The following is a 14,265-nucleotide window of genomic DNA, read 5'->3' as shown; positions in this document are numbered from 1 at the left end:
TAGTGCCTAAGGCACTTGACTGCTAACCAGAAGGCTGGCAGTTCAAATCCACCAGCCACTCCTCGGAAGGAAGATGGGGCAATCTACTTCCATAGTATACTGCCTCGGAAACCTAAGGAGGGGTCGCTGTGAGTTGGGTCCGACTCGATGGGACATAACAGCAGCATTATTCCTTTATTGATGAGGAAACAAGTTTAGAGAGATTAACTAATTTAAGTTCATACAGGTAGGATGTAATAAATTGAGGATTTAAGCCTATTCTTTTAGACTCCAATATCCACATATTCATAGTACACTATATTGTGTGGCATGATGTAGGGATCATACTTTTTTGACTAAGGACTTGAAATATTCCTAAATTCACCTATGAATTAGAAGTCTAAAGGTAGAGTGGTATAGCCAACTCAACACTGGAGTTATTGCCAGAAAAGAAGATGAATTTGATTGCAGATTAATTACATAAGCCCTGAAGCTTAATTCAGTTAGTGGACATATGGTACATTGCATTGGATAGAATTTTGTGCTGGTGTAGACAGTGTAATTTTCCTGAAATATATATTGTTGGCTTTGGAATGTGATACTGAAAAGCCATACCAGTTTAAAAATGAATCACTTGCTTTCCTCTTAAAATCGTCAAGCAGTGAACAAAGGCAGTTTTGGAAAATTTAGGCTTGATGGCAACTAACAGCACTAACACAGCTTACAGTCCAGAGAGTCAATAAGACCTGGCAATTTAAAATTATTAGGACAACACTGACAAAATTATGGAAAACACAGACAAAACCCTGGAATAGTTTTGGAAGACAATACAAGAACAAAATGACAAAATATATGAAAAATTAGAAATGATACAAAATTTACAGATAGAAACCCAGACGATTAATACTAAATTTTCAGAAATAGATAACACATTGAACACACAAAGGAGTAGAATGGAATCAATGGAAGACAGAATTAGTGAGATTGAAGACAGATACCTCAATACTTCTTTGGAAAGGAATCAGCCAGAAAAAAGATAAAAAGAAAATGAAGAAAGCCTAAGATTCATGTGGGATACCATCAAGAGGAATAATCTATGTGAAATCAGAATTCTGGAACAGGAAGAGACAAATAAAACCACAGAGAAATTGCCAAAGATCTATTAGAAGAGAATTTCCCTGATAAGATGAAAAATTAGAATATATCTATTCAGGAAGTCCAGCGAACCCCAAACAGGATAGACCTCGAAAGAAAATCACCAAGACATATCATCCAATTTGCCAACACCAATCCAGAAAGCAGTACAGGAAAAACAAAAAGTCACCTACAAAAGGCAACCGGTAAGATTAAGGTCTGATTTCTTGGCAGAAACCATATAGGCAAGAAAGCAGTGGGATGGTATATATAAAATCTTGAAAGAAAAAAAAAATTTCCAACCAAGAATTATATACCCAGAAAAATTGTCCCTCAAATATGATGGTGAAATTAGGACATTTCCAGATAAGCAGAAATTAAGGGGATTTGTTAAAACCAGACCAACCTTATGAGAGATGCTAAAGGAAGTCCTTTGGACAGAGAACCAACAATACCAAACAACAGCCAACCATTAACACACATGATGACATAACCCAGAAACCAACCCAGTTATGGAAGTACCCAAAATAAGATAAACTTAGAAGACTGTAAACGGAACCAGAGACATCAATTGGCAAATGAAGACAATCACAAACCTAAAAGAGGGGAAAATTAGTGTAGTTACAGGGGCCATCAAGCTCCCTTGGCATAACATACTACACAAAATATTGTTCTACCTCCTACTTTGGTGAGTAGCAACTGGGATCTTAAAAGCTTGCAAGCAGCCATCTAGATGCAACGATGGGTCTCTCCTTGTCTGGAGCAAAGAAGAATGAAGAAAACCAAAGATTCATGGAAACAATTGGTCCTAGTGACTGGTACACCATGAAATCATCATCCTATACAACTATGAGACCCGAAGAACTAGATGGTGCTTGGCTACCACTGTCAACCACTCTGAGGGAGATCTATGTAGGAGATCCTGGATAGAGAGGGAGAACAATGTGGAACAAACTCAAAATCATTTGGAAAAAAAAAAAGGGTGGAGGGACCACGTGCTGGTCTGATAGAGCCTGGTGGAACCACTGAGACTATGGCCCCTAGCTGCCCTTCAGATCTGGAATTGAACCCACACCTGTGTTTTCCAGCCAAACAAAAGACAGGCATATGAGTTGAACATTTACCTGAGGTAGATGCACTTTTTGGAGAGAAAAATCATGGGATAAAGAAGGGCTGTTTATGCACAGGGAGATAGTTCCAGGGGGCAGGACTGCATGGAGGGATGAACACAGGGAAGAGGTAACTATGTGGAGGATGTGAGAGGGGAGATGTTCTGTTGTGGTAAATTATAGTCAATGTCATGAGACAATGTGTGTGTGAACTGCTATATGGAAAGTAAATTTGCTCTGTAAACTTTCATCCAAATCACAATAAAAAAAAAAAAATAGAGCAGAAATAAATGAAACAGAAAATAGACAATAGAAAAAAATCAAGAATACTTGACTATTTGAAATTAATAAAATTGACAAACCACTAGAAAATTTAACAAAGGTAAAGAGGGAGAGAAAACAACATGAATAACAAATGAATTAGGTAACATCACAACAGAACCAATTGAAATAAGGAGGATAATATCAGGTACTATGAAGAACTTGAAAATCTAGAAGAAATGGACAGATATCTAGAAACATACAACTTACCTAAATTAACACTGACTGAGGTGGAAAATTTGAACAGATCCATAGCAAAAGAAGAAATTAAACAGATCATAAAAAAAATTACCAACAAAAAAAAAAAAACCCTGGCCCAGATGGTTTCACTGGAGAATTCTACCGAATGTTTAGAGAAGAACTGACACCAATACTACTCAAACTATTCCAGAACATAGAAAAGGATGGAATCCTCCCAAATTGATTTTATGAAGCAAGCATAACCTTGATACCAAAACAAGGCAAAGACATCACTAAAAAGGAAAACTACAGACCAATATCTCTCATGAATATAGACACAGAAGTCTTCAACAAAATCCTAGCCAATAGACTCCAACAACATATCAAAAAAATAATACATTATGACCAAGTGGGGTTCATACTTAGGTATGCAAGATGTTCAACATTAGAAAAACAATCAGCATCATCCATCACATAAATAAATGTACCACGTGATCATATTAATCGATGCAGAAAAGGCATTTGATACAATCCAACACACATTCCTGATTAAAAAAAAAAAAAAAAAAACTCTCAGCAAAATAGGAATAGGAGGGAAAATCCTCAACATAATAAAGGGCTTATATGCAAAACCAACAGCCAACATTATTCTAAATGGAGAGAAACTGAAACTGTTACCCTTGTGAACAGGAACCAGACAAGGATGCCCTCTATCATCACTCCTATTCAACATTGTATTAGAAGTCTCTAAAAAAAAAACCAACTCACTACTGTTGAGTTCAGTCTGACTCATACAGACCCCTCCTTGGGTTTCTAAGGTGGTATCTCTATGGAAATAAATAGTCCATTCTTACATTATTGTAAAAAGTCAAGGAAAGATTTATATATGGAAGGAAAGTTTCTTTGTTGGTTACCAGGCGTGGGAGGAGAGGAGAGCAAACACTGCTAGATACATAGGGACAAGTATTGATTTGGGTAAAGGAAAGGGCAATGTACCAAATGTGAGTGATCAACATGGTGGCATTGAAGAAGAAGAAGAAGACAGAGAGAGGTACAAGGGAGGTTCAGAAACAAACCCTTTTGCATGTACAGTACTGTATTGTCAGTAAAGGCAACCACTGATATACAGGTGGATAGATGGATGGACAGGCTGAATGATCAGGTATATCTAGGCAGGGGGGTAGCGCACCCATGACCATGTACAGGGTTAGCAGATAATGTTTCTACATGTGTATTTGCATGTGCTGTAAGAATGTCCAGATGTATTGTAGAGCTGACAAGGTTGTGGTGGCTTCTTGGCCACAGGCAGCTACCTGGAGGGAGCAAGCAGTTGGATCTTTGGACTCGGGATCATGGTCGCAGGGGACATCAAGCTCAATTGGCATAATATATTATATAAAAACATGGTTCTACATCCTACTTTGATGAGTAGCAACTGGGATCTTAAAAGCTTGCAAGTGGCCATCTAGATGCAACGATGGGTCTCACCTCATCCAGAGCAAAGAAGAATGAAGAAAACCAAAGATGCATAGAAGCAATTAGTCCAAGGGACTGGTAGACCATGTGATCCTTATTCTATATGACCATGAAACCAGAAGAACTAGATGGTGCCCTGCTACCACTGTCAGCCACTCGAAGGGGTACTGGTGCAGGAGATCCTGGATAGAGTGGGGGAGCAATGTGCAACAAAACTCAAAATTATTTAAAAAAAAAAAAAGACCAGGTTTGCTAGTCTGACAGAGCCTGGTGAGACCCCTGAGACTATGGCTTCTAGCTACCCTTCAGGTCTGGAATTGAACTCACTCCTGTGGTTTCCAGCCAAGCAGTAGACAGGCATATTTACATCAGATAGATACACTCCTTGGAGTGATCAATCATGGGAGAATAGAAGGGCAGTGTTTGCATAGGGAGACAGCTCAGGGGGCAGGAATGCATGGAAGGGAAGCACACAGGGAATAGGTAGCTACAGGGAGGAAGTGGGAAGAGAGCTGTTCCTTTGTGGGGAATTGCAGTCAATGTCATGAGACAAATTGTGTACAAACTGCTGTATAGAAAATGTCTAATTTGTAAATTTTTACCCAAATCACAATTAAAAAAATTAAAAAAAAAACTTATTTTCATAATTGAGAGGTAAGATTATAAATATATTATTTGTAGAAACTTATATATACTAAATACTTTGTATAAAGTTGATTATCTGTTTTAAATAATATCTTAGTAATTTGCTTCAGGAGGCTGTGAAGGAATCCTAATTCTGTAATTGAGTATTTTTTTCTGTCTCTTTATGTATGGGTATATTCCATACCCCACTGCCCCCAAATCCTCCAGCTAGCCCAAATAATGATTAAAAGAAAAAAAGCCAAAGTCTTTCTGTGATTTTTCACATGTGAAAACGTTTTAGAATAATATTTCACACTAATTTTCACAGGCATCTTAGTGAAAAAGGTATAAATATTTCCATTTCTATGGTAAATGGACTAGACTGAACACAAAGAACTTAATTTAAATTCCATAGCAAGTCCAAAGCAGAGCAAAGAAAATATCCACATATTGCCATTGAATACTAGTTATATAGGACCTGCTTATTGTGGTTTTATGCTTTGGATAGAAGGTATATCATTAGGTTGGTATCCTCTGGGAAAGGCTATCTGCCTACCCAGATGGATCACCACATTGTAGATACTTCAGCTTGATCATTTGAATGTTAGTATATGCAGAAGTGATCAAACTTTGATGGGGGGTGAGAAGGAAAAGGGGGAAGTGAGGACAAGCTTCTATGTTAACCAAACTCACCAATGACTGAAGTATAAAATCCATAATGTCATTTATTAATTTATAATGAGCAACATTCTGAGGAAGGCCAGATACTTGAGTCCATTGATCAGTGCTGTCTTCCTTGTAAGTTACCTCTTGTTTGAAGACAGAAATAAAAGCAGAAGACTGCCTGGTGGATGTATGAAAATAGCAAAAGGAACTAAGTGATCAGAGTAAAATGTTTCCTAGTTAAACTGGTGCTGAGAGATTTCTTTTTTCTTTAGAGAGATCCTTGCCAGACATGTTCATGGTCTGGATGCTTTCTAAGTGATAGTTTGCCTCCATGGTTCTTTGTTTCTTTGCTTCTGTTATTGGCCTACTCACTCCTTCAGTTGGGTTATTATCTGGTCTCTGTCAAGCTATGCATCTCTTTAAAGAGACTTTGCACTTACTTTGTATATTATTTTACCATTCCATTATGGGAGAGAGAGAAAAAGGCCAACAATCACACTTATTGCCTACATGTATGATCCATATACTCCTTAGGTACCGGGAAGCCAGTGTTGAAGTGATGAAGGTCATGTCTCGTTTTGCTGTGATTGAACGTGCCAGCATCGATGAGGCTTATATAGATCTGACAAGTGCTGTACAAGAGAGACTACAAAAGCTACAAGGTCAGCCTATCTCAGCAGACTTGTTGCCAACCACCTACATTGAAGGGTTGCCCCAAGGCCCTGCAACAGCAGAAGGGACTGTTCAGAAAGGTACTTCCATAGCATCATATTGCTTCTGCTTCCTGCCTTTGGACCCTGCTTTGCTTGGTCATGCTAATCCTTCTTGGATTGACTGAAAGGAAATTTAAACTCCAGGCTGAATGAATACAAAGACTCAGAAGGAAGGATGCACAAATTCTCTTCTCTTTCCAAGAATATGGATACTGAGAAGCTGTGAAATGCATGAAAGCAAGTTTCTTAGCTATAACTAGGACAGGTTAGTATTATTGATAAAAGGCTAAATGAGCACTTCTGTCACTTGTAGATTAATTTACATAAATGTAGCTTTCTTAATTTGTAAGAAAAGTGAGAATTTTGAGGGGAACCTGAGCAACAGGGAGTAAAGTTGCTCAAAATTTCTATCATTTCCTAGCACATTATTACCAATGGGCTGTGCAAGGCCCCTCTCTTTTTAGTTTACTTATTTGACTTCTTACTCTTCATAGTGACTCCTCCACTCCCTCCCCATCCCACCTAAACTCTGTCCCCCACTGCTATATTTGATATATCTCTTTAAGTGTGTATTACACATTTTGCAATGCTGCTTTGTATATGTGTTTTTTAATTTACATGATGGTACTGAACTATATAGAATTCATTTTTCTTTCAGTGGTGATTTTAGACATCTATCCATGTGGCTGTATTTATGAGTGACTGCTTTTACTAACCAAAAGCTTGGTGGTTCATAGCCACCATATAGCCCCAGGAGAAAAACGGGCTGATGATGTACATCTCTAAGATTACTCACTGCCATCAAGTTGGATCCGACTCATAGCCACCCCTCCTTGGGTTCCCGAGGCAGTATCACTACAGAAGTACATTGCCCAACCTTCCTTCTGAGGAGTGGCTGGTGGGTTTGAACTGCCAGCCTTCTAGTTAGCAGTCAGATACCTTAAGCACTATGCCACCAGAGCTCCCTCTGTAAGATTAACCAAAAAAAAACAAACAAACAAACAAACAAACTCACTGCCGTCAAGTTGGTCCTGACCCATAGCAACCCTTCCTTGGGTTTCTGAGGCAGTATCTCTGTGGAATTAGATTGCCCAGTCGAGGCAGTCTCTACAGAAGTAGATTGCCCAGTCTTCCTTCCGAGGAGTGGCTATTGAGTTTGAACCACCAGCATTCTGATTAGCAGTCAAATGCCTTAGGCACTATGCTACCAGAGCTCTTAAGATTATATCCATTGAAAACCCTATGGAACAAAGTTCTACTCTGACACACATGGGGTTCCCATGAGTCAGAACTGACTTGACAGCAACTATAGCATAATACTGCATGATATGGATCCACCATGTCTACAGATTATTTTGTTAGTGATGAAATCATTGATTGATTCTAACTCCCTACTGTTTGTGTAATGAATGTCTTCACTGGTCATTTTTTGAACCTTTACTAGGGTTTCTCTGGGCAATGTTCTCAAGAATGGGACTCCTGGGTCATAGATTATATATGTATACTACAAGAATGGCTGTGCATAAGAGCTCCTGTTTATATCCTCACTAACACTTGGTATTATCTAATTCTTAAACGGCTGTCAAGTAGTATTTTGTTTTAATTTACATTTCTCTGATTACTGAGTTGGATTACCCACCATTTTGTTTTGTTTTGTTTTTTCCTGTTGATTTGCAAGGCTTCTATTGTAGATTGAATTATGTCTCCAAAATGTATGTTGTAAATCCTAACCCCTATGCCTGTGGTTATAATCCCATTTGGAAATGTGTTTTCTTTGAACATATGTTATAAGGTAATGTTGGTATTGAGTGTGTTTTAAGTCAATCTTTTGAGACATGATAAAGCAGATCAAGGTAGTGCAAAAGTAGAGGAAGCTATACACCACATAATCGCTAAGGGCTGTCCCCAGAGTGGATACACAAAGCCTTCCCCTAGGGATGTTAAGAAAATTGATCATTTTATAAGTTTATTGATCATTTAGATATCTTCTTTCCTGAGGTACCTGTTTAAATATTTTGCTCATATTTTTTTTGTTGGATTGTCTTGACTCTATTGATCTATAGGGTTTACTTATAAATTCTGGATATAAATCCTTTATCATATACATATATTCAGATATCTTCTCCTGGTCTATGACTTGCTTTTTTGTACTCTTAATGGTGGCTTACGATGAACAAAGGCTCTATTTGGTTAAATACAATCTTTTTTTTTTTCCTTCATAAATAATACTTTTTATGTCCTGTTTAAGAAATCTTTGTGTACCTAAAGAACAAAACACTACCCAGTTCTGTGCCATACTCATAGTCGTTGCCATGTTTAAGCCCATTTTTGCAGCTACTGTCACAGTCCATCTTGTGGAGGATCTTCTTTTTGCTATCTACCAAACATGATGTCTTCTTCAGTCCTCCTAAAAACATGTTCAATGTACATAACTGATGTTTTGCCATCCTCACTTCTAAGGAGTATTCTGGCTGTTTTTCTTCCAAGATAGGTTTTTTTCATTCTTCTCGTAATCGATGGTATATTTGATAATCATCAGCACCGTAATTCAAATGCATAAATTCTTCTGCAGTCTTCATTATTCATTGTCCAGCACTCAATGCATATGAGGCTATTGAAAATACCATGGCTTGGGTTAGGTACTTTAGTCTTCAAAGTGACATCTTTACTCTTTAACACTTCAAAGAGGTCTTTTGCAGCAGTTTCGCCCAATGCAGTATGTCATTTGATTTCTTGACTGCTACTTACTTCCATGGGCATTGACTGTGGATCCAAGTAAAATGAAATCCTTGACAACTTCAGTATTTTTTTCTCTGTTTATCATGTTGTTGCTTATTGGACTAGTTGTAAGGATTTTTGTTTTCTTTATGTTGAGATGTAATCCGTACTGAAGGCTCTAATCTTTTCTCTTTATCAGTACATTTCAAGGCCTCTTCACTTTCAGCAAGCGTAGTTGTGTCATCTGCTTTATTGTAGGTTGTGAATAAGTCTTTCTCCAATCCTGATGCATGTTCTTCAAATAGCCCAGTTTCTTGGGTTATCTGCTCAACCTACAGATTGAATAAGTATGGTGAAAAGGTACAACCTTGATGTACACTTTCCTGATTTTTAAACCATGCAATATTCCCTTGTTCTGTTCAAATGACTGCCTCTGGGTTGTGTACAGGCTCTTCATGAGTGGAAATAAGTGTTCTGTAATTCCTTCACAGTGTTATCTGTAATTTATTATGATCCACACAAATGCCTTTGTATAGTCATTAAAACAAAGATAAACATCCCTCTGGTACAAGAACGTCTTGTTTTATTGTGCTTAGCTTTACTGCACTTTGTAAAGATAATGCATTTCTTACAAATTGAAGCTTTATGGCAACCCTTCTTTGAGCAAGTATGTCGGCGCCATTTTTCCAACAGCCTGTGTTCACTTCATGTCTTTCTGTCACATTCTGGTAATTTTCACAATGTTTCTAACTGTTTCATAATACTATTGTACACTTAATAGATCACAGTATAGTGTAAACATAACTTTTATATACACTGAGAAACCAAAAAATTCATGTGACTTGCTTTATTGCAATAATTGCTTTATTACAGAATTTGGAATTGAATCCATGATATCTCTGAGGTATGCCTGTAACCACGAATTATCTGGCATCAGCAATGATAACCTTCATTCCATGTCCTCTTTTGGACCTGGCTTGAATTTCTGGCAGTTCTCTGTTGATGTACTGCTGCCATTGTTTTTGAATTATCTTAAGCAAAATTTTACTTGGCGTGTGATATTACTGATGTTGTTTGATAATTTCCACATTCTGTTGGGTCACTTTTCTTTGGAATGGGCAAAAATATGGATCTTTTCCTGTTTAGGGCAATAAAAATTTGTTCTTGTGATATTATTAGATTGTGATAGTTTTAGACACTGTAAGAGAGTGTTCATAAAAAAATAGACTCTTCTGTTTCTTTAAGTTGAATATTATGAAAGTAGGATATGAGCAAAGAATTCTACATCTAGAAGCTTTTCAACAGGGTACAGAAATATTTTCCTTTTTTCTAGTATTTTTGTCAAAGGCTATATTCCAAACAATGTATCTGTTTTCCCCTTTATTTGTATCTTATTTTTAGAACAATTATTTTGTACCATTCAGAAGAGCTCTTTCAGTAGACAACTTTGAATGTTGGACTTTAACCAAAAGAAAAGTATCTGGACACAAATCTGTAGCAGGAAACTTTTAGGGGGAACTAACTATAAGACAATCTGTTATTATTTGCAGGATCAGTGCAGATTTGTCCAGAAAAAGTCTAGAGAGATTTAAGTAAAAATGGGGTGGAGGAGGCATCTGACCTCCTCTAACTTCACAAAGAGGGAGGAAAATCCAGATCAATAGCCCAAGGGTGAGGTCAGACATGCCTCTATCCTCCACCTTTTTAAAAAAAAAAAAATTCTGACACAAACCATCCCTTCCACAGCACTCTCCACCTCTCTACTGGGTCTTATAATTTGTTGCACTGACCATAGGCCACTTACAGACAATACAATTACGGGGTTTATTAGGGAAGTAACAGATTACAAATCAGGATCAGATAAGACTCAGGATACAGTTTTTTGATCAGGACAATCACAGCAGTGCCTAGGTGTGTCTCTCTCTGGCCCTCAGCCCCATAGCCCTTTGGCCTCTGCCCTGCTCCAGGTTTATAAAACTCTTTTAGCTCTTCCAATAAGTGCCCAGGTGCACTCCACTCCACCAGTAAACCTTGATCCAAAGGCACTCAGCTTTCACGCTCCATGGGCCAGGAAGCCCACCATACCCTTTCCTGCTGGTCTCCTGGTTCTGCTGCCTCTGCTGTGGTCGCTTCTCTGGAACTTTTCACTGTATCTCTAGTGTTACAACTCTGTCTCCTGGATCTTAGGATGTTCCCAGTGCAGGGACCCTGGGTTCTAAGGACATGCTCTGCTCCTGTCTCTTCCTGATGGCAGTCAAGTCCCCCCCTTCTGCCTCTAGGATGGATCATTTTAAGTCTAGCAGGATAACAAAACTGACCAATTCTCTTGTTAGAGTTCCATACACTTTATTTGCATGGTTCCACCCCCCTACAAGGATGCCGTGCTCCTTCATTAGTCAGCTATCCAATCCCTTTGGTGGCCCACAGATGTCTCACATTTGCATGTCACATTTACCCAGTCATCGATGCAGGCTTTTTTTTTTTTTTTTTTCTTTCTTCTGTTTACCCAGTCATTTGGTGGGAATTACAAATACTATGGCTAAAAAGGCCATATTAAGTAATTCACTGCAATGCATTTAGCTTATTTCTAGTTATAGTGGTGAATTTCCATGTGCTTGATGTTTTAAAATAAGATGGAAAGTTTCCTTTTGCTGTTGAAAAGTTGTATGATAAACCTTTAATACATTGTGCTAAAAGTAGTAGTAGAACTGCCTGGGAAAGCTTGTTATTAAGGAACATTGAAGAATTACTTTATCTTCTGATCTTGAAGCAGGATTTATTAAGCTGGAGGCTGTAGATCCTTTGGACAGTAAACATGTGCTGCTGATAATAGAGGCAAGGTTATAGTACATAAACATTTGAGGATGGAGAATGTCAAGATTTTCTTTGTTATTCTGGGACCAGAGTCAGAAATTTTATTATCACAATAAGGAAGGTTTTCTTTTGGTGTTGACTTTATTTACCACATCTTGTTGTGTGCCAAAACTGTTTAACAAAAAAGTTTTTGAATTGGTTTTATAATACTTTAAATCAGTGGTCCTGTAAAATACATGTTCTTTTGACAGTCTTTTGAAATCTGTGGACCCTTGCTTGCTGCAGAAAAATGCATACCTACACATAAGACAATTTTACTTGCAGTTTTCTGGAGATTTACTAACTCTTTGAAACCCACATACCTCCGATTAAGAACTCTTCTCAGACATTACATTGTTTTCTTAAAGCTGCAAAGCATTGTTGAAGAACTTCTGTATTTCCACCTGAAGATAATGATACCTACCTTTCTTGTTAGTGATATGTTAACTCAAATGGACATGTTTTCCTTCCTTATATGTTTATCCTTCTCACTATGTACATTTTTAAAGAAAATGCCAAGGTTTATAAAGTCTGTTTCTGTGAGTCCTATATATCTGTTGCTTTAGTGTGTCCAGTTTAAATGTAAAGCTCCCAAGTACAGTGATATAATCTTATGTATAGTGTTCAGAAGGTGCATTGTCTAGTCAATGGTTTATGATGGTATTTCATAACATTTTACTGAGTCATCTTATGATGTGTGCAACCAAAAAAAATGGATACTCTTAACTGATCTAAGTGGGTAAAACCTTCCAGAAGTTATTTTTCATGACTGTGACACATTTCAAATCTAGACAAAAAGCCAGTTAATTTATGATGTTTTGATGCTAAGGTTTCCATTCATTTTTGCCATCCTGCCTCTTAATGGATTAAGGGTTAAGCAATACTGCTCAACCATCCTGCACTTGCAACTTTATATTTTCTGGTTTTGAAAAAGTTATGTGTGGAAAGGTTAAGTAGTAGGATGTACTTAAAAATAATACTCAAAAATTTCCAGGGTAAAGACTTTCCCATCAGGGCCATTTTTGTAACTAGTTTATTTTAGCTGAGGAACTTCTAGTTGTTCTCTCCTCCCTTTGCTTGCTCTTAATTAATTTCTTTCCAAACATACAGGAGACCTCTGAATGCATATATTGTGAAACAGTTATATGGTTGTTGTTGTTGTTGTTGTTGTTTGCCGTCGAGTCGGCCCCGACTCATAGCGACCCCTCCTTGGGTTTCCGAGGCAGTATCACTACGGAAGTAGGATTGCCCAACCTTCCTTCCGAGGAGTGGCTGGTGGGTTTGAACCGCCTGCCTTCTGGTTAGCAGTCAAGTGCCTTAGCCACTATACTACCAGAGCTCCCGTTATATGGTGGTACATTTTTTATATTACACATTATACACTGCTTTCGAGTTGGATCTGACTCATAGCAACCCCTCCTTGGGTTTCTGAGGCGGTATCACTATGGAAGTAGATTGCCCAACCTTCCTTCTGAGAAGTAGCTGGTGGGTTTGAACCTCCAGCCTTCTGGTTAGCAGTCAAATGCCTTAGGCACTATGCCACCAGAGCATGGAATTACAAATTAACAGACAAAAGAAAATTGTGGGAGTTGGAGAATCCATGCTGATTTTGAAGAAGTTAGCTGTTATGTTAGGAGAGGGCCACATGGTTAGGGGCTAAGAGCCATCTTCAGCTGACAGCCAGGAAGAAACAGGGACCTCAGTCTTACCCTGCAAGGAGATAGATTGGGCCAATAATAGAGGGAGCTTAGAAGGAACTAATCAGTTTGTAGCACAGAGGAGGGCACACCTGTTACCAGTACAGTGACTTGTCTTTTGCAGTTATGGTTCCTGGAGTTGTGGAGTCTAGCTAGACGTTTATCAGTTTAACCCTAAAGACTGGGAACAGTCATGGATACACTCACTACTTCTATTCAGTATCGTGCTGGAGGTACAAGACAGCACAGTCAGTCCAGAAGAGGATATATAACAGGTATACAGATGACATGACTAGGTATGTAGAAAATCCTAAGGAACATATCCCTGCCCCACCCTCCAAAATACAACAACAACAAAAAGCCCCAATGCTTATTAGAGTGAGTCTTGCAAGGTTGCAGGGGACAAGGTCAATGTGCAGGAATCACTCTTTCTATATACTAAAGTGAAAAAGAGGAAAATTGAAATTAAAAAAGCAATATTACAATAGCATTAAAATTGTAAATAGATAAAACTTTAACAATGTATGTAAAAAAAAAAAAAGTACAAAAGACTCTATTATTAGGGGTGGCAGACAATGCTCCTATAAGTGTATTTGTATGATCTGAATTCCCAGGTGTATAGTAAAGCTGACAAGGGACAAGGTTGTAGTCACTTCTTGGTTACAGCCAGCTACCCAGAGGGACTGAGTAGTTGAACCTGTGGGCTCAGGACCACAGTCACAGGGGACATCAAGCTCAATTGGCATAACATACTACACAAAACATTGTTCTACCTCCTACTTTGGTGAATAGCGA

General features: G+C 38.2%; 1 protein-coding gene across 1 annotated transcript in view; it reads left to right on the top strand.

Annotated features, from left to right (window-relative positions):
- The window catches only part of POLH (DNA polymerase eta), a 48,367-nt gene that overhangs the window by 2,208 nt on the left and 31,894 nt on the right, over positions 1–14,265 (top strand). The window contains exon 3 of the mRNA XM_007936202.1: positions 6,024–6,241. Coding sequence (XP_007934393.1) covers positions 6,024–6,241 — 218 coding nt within the window. The remainder of the gene's footprint in view (positions 1–6,023; positions 6,242–14,265) is intronic.

This window comes from Orycteropus afer, unplaced genomic scaffold (genome assembly GCF_000298275.1).
Source record: "Orycteropus afer afer isolate SDZICR_OR568_19922 unplaced genomic scaffold, OryAfe1.0 scaffold00034, whole genome shotgun sequence".
NCBI lineage: Eukaryota > Metazoa > Chordata > Mammalia > Tubulidentata > Orycteropodidae > Orycteropus > Orycteropus afer.
This window is presented reverse-complemented; position numbering and strand designations above follow the sequence as displayed.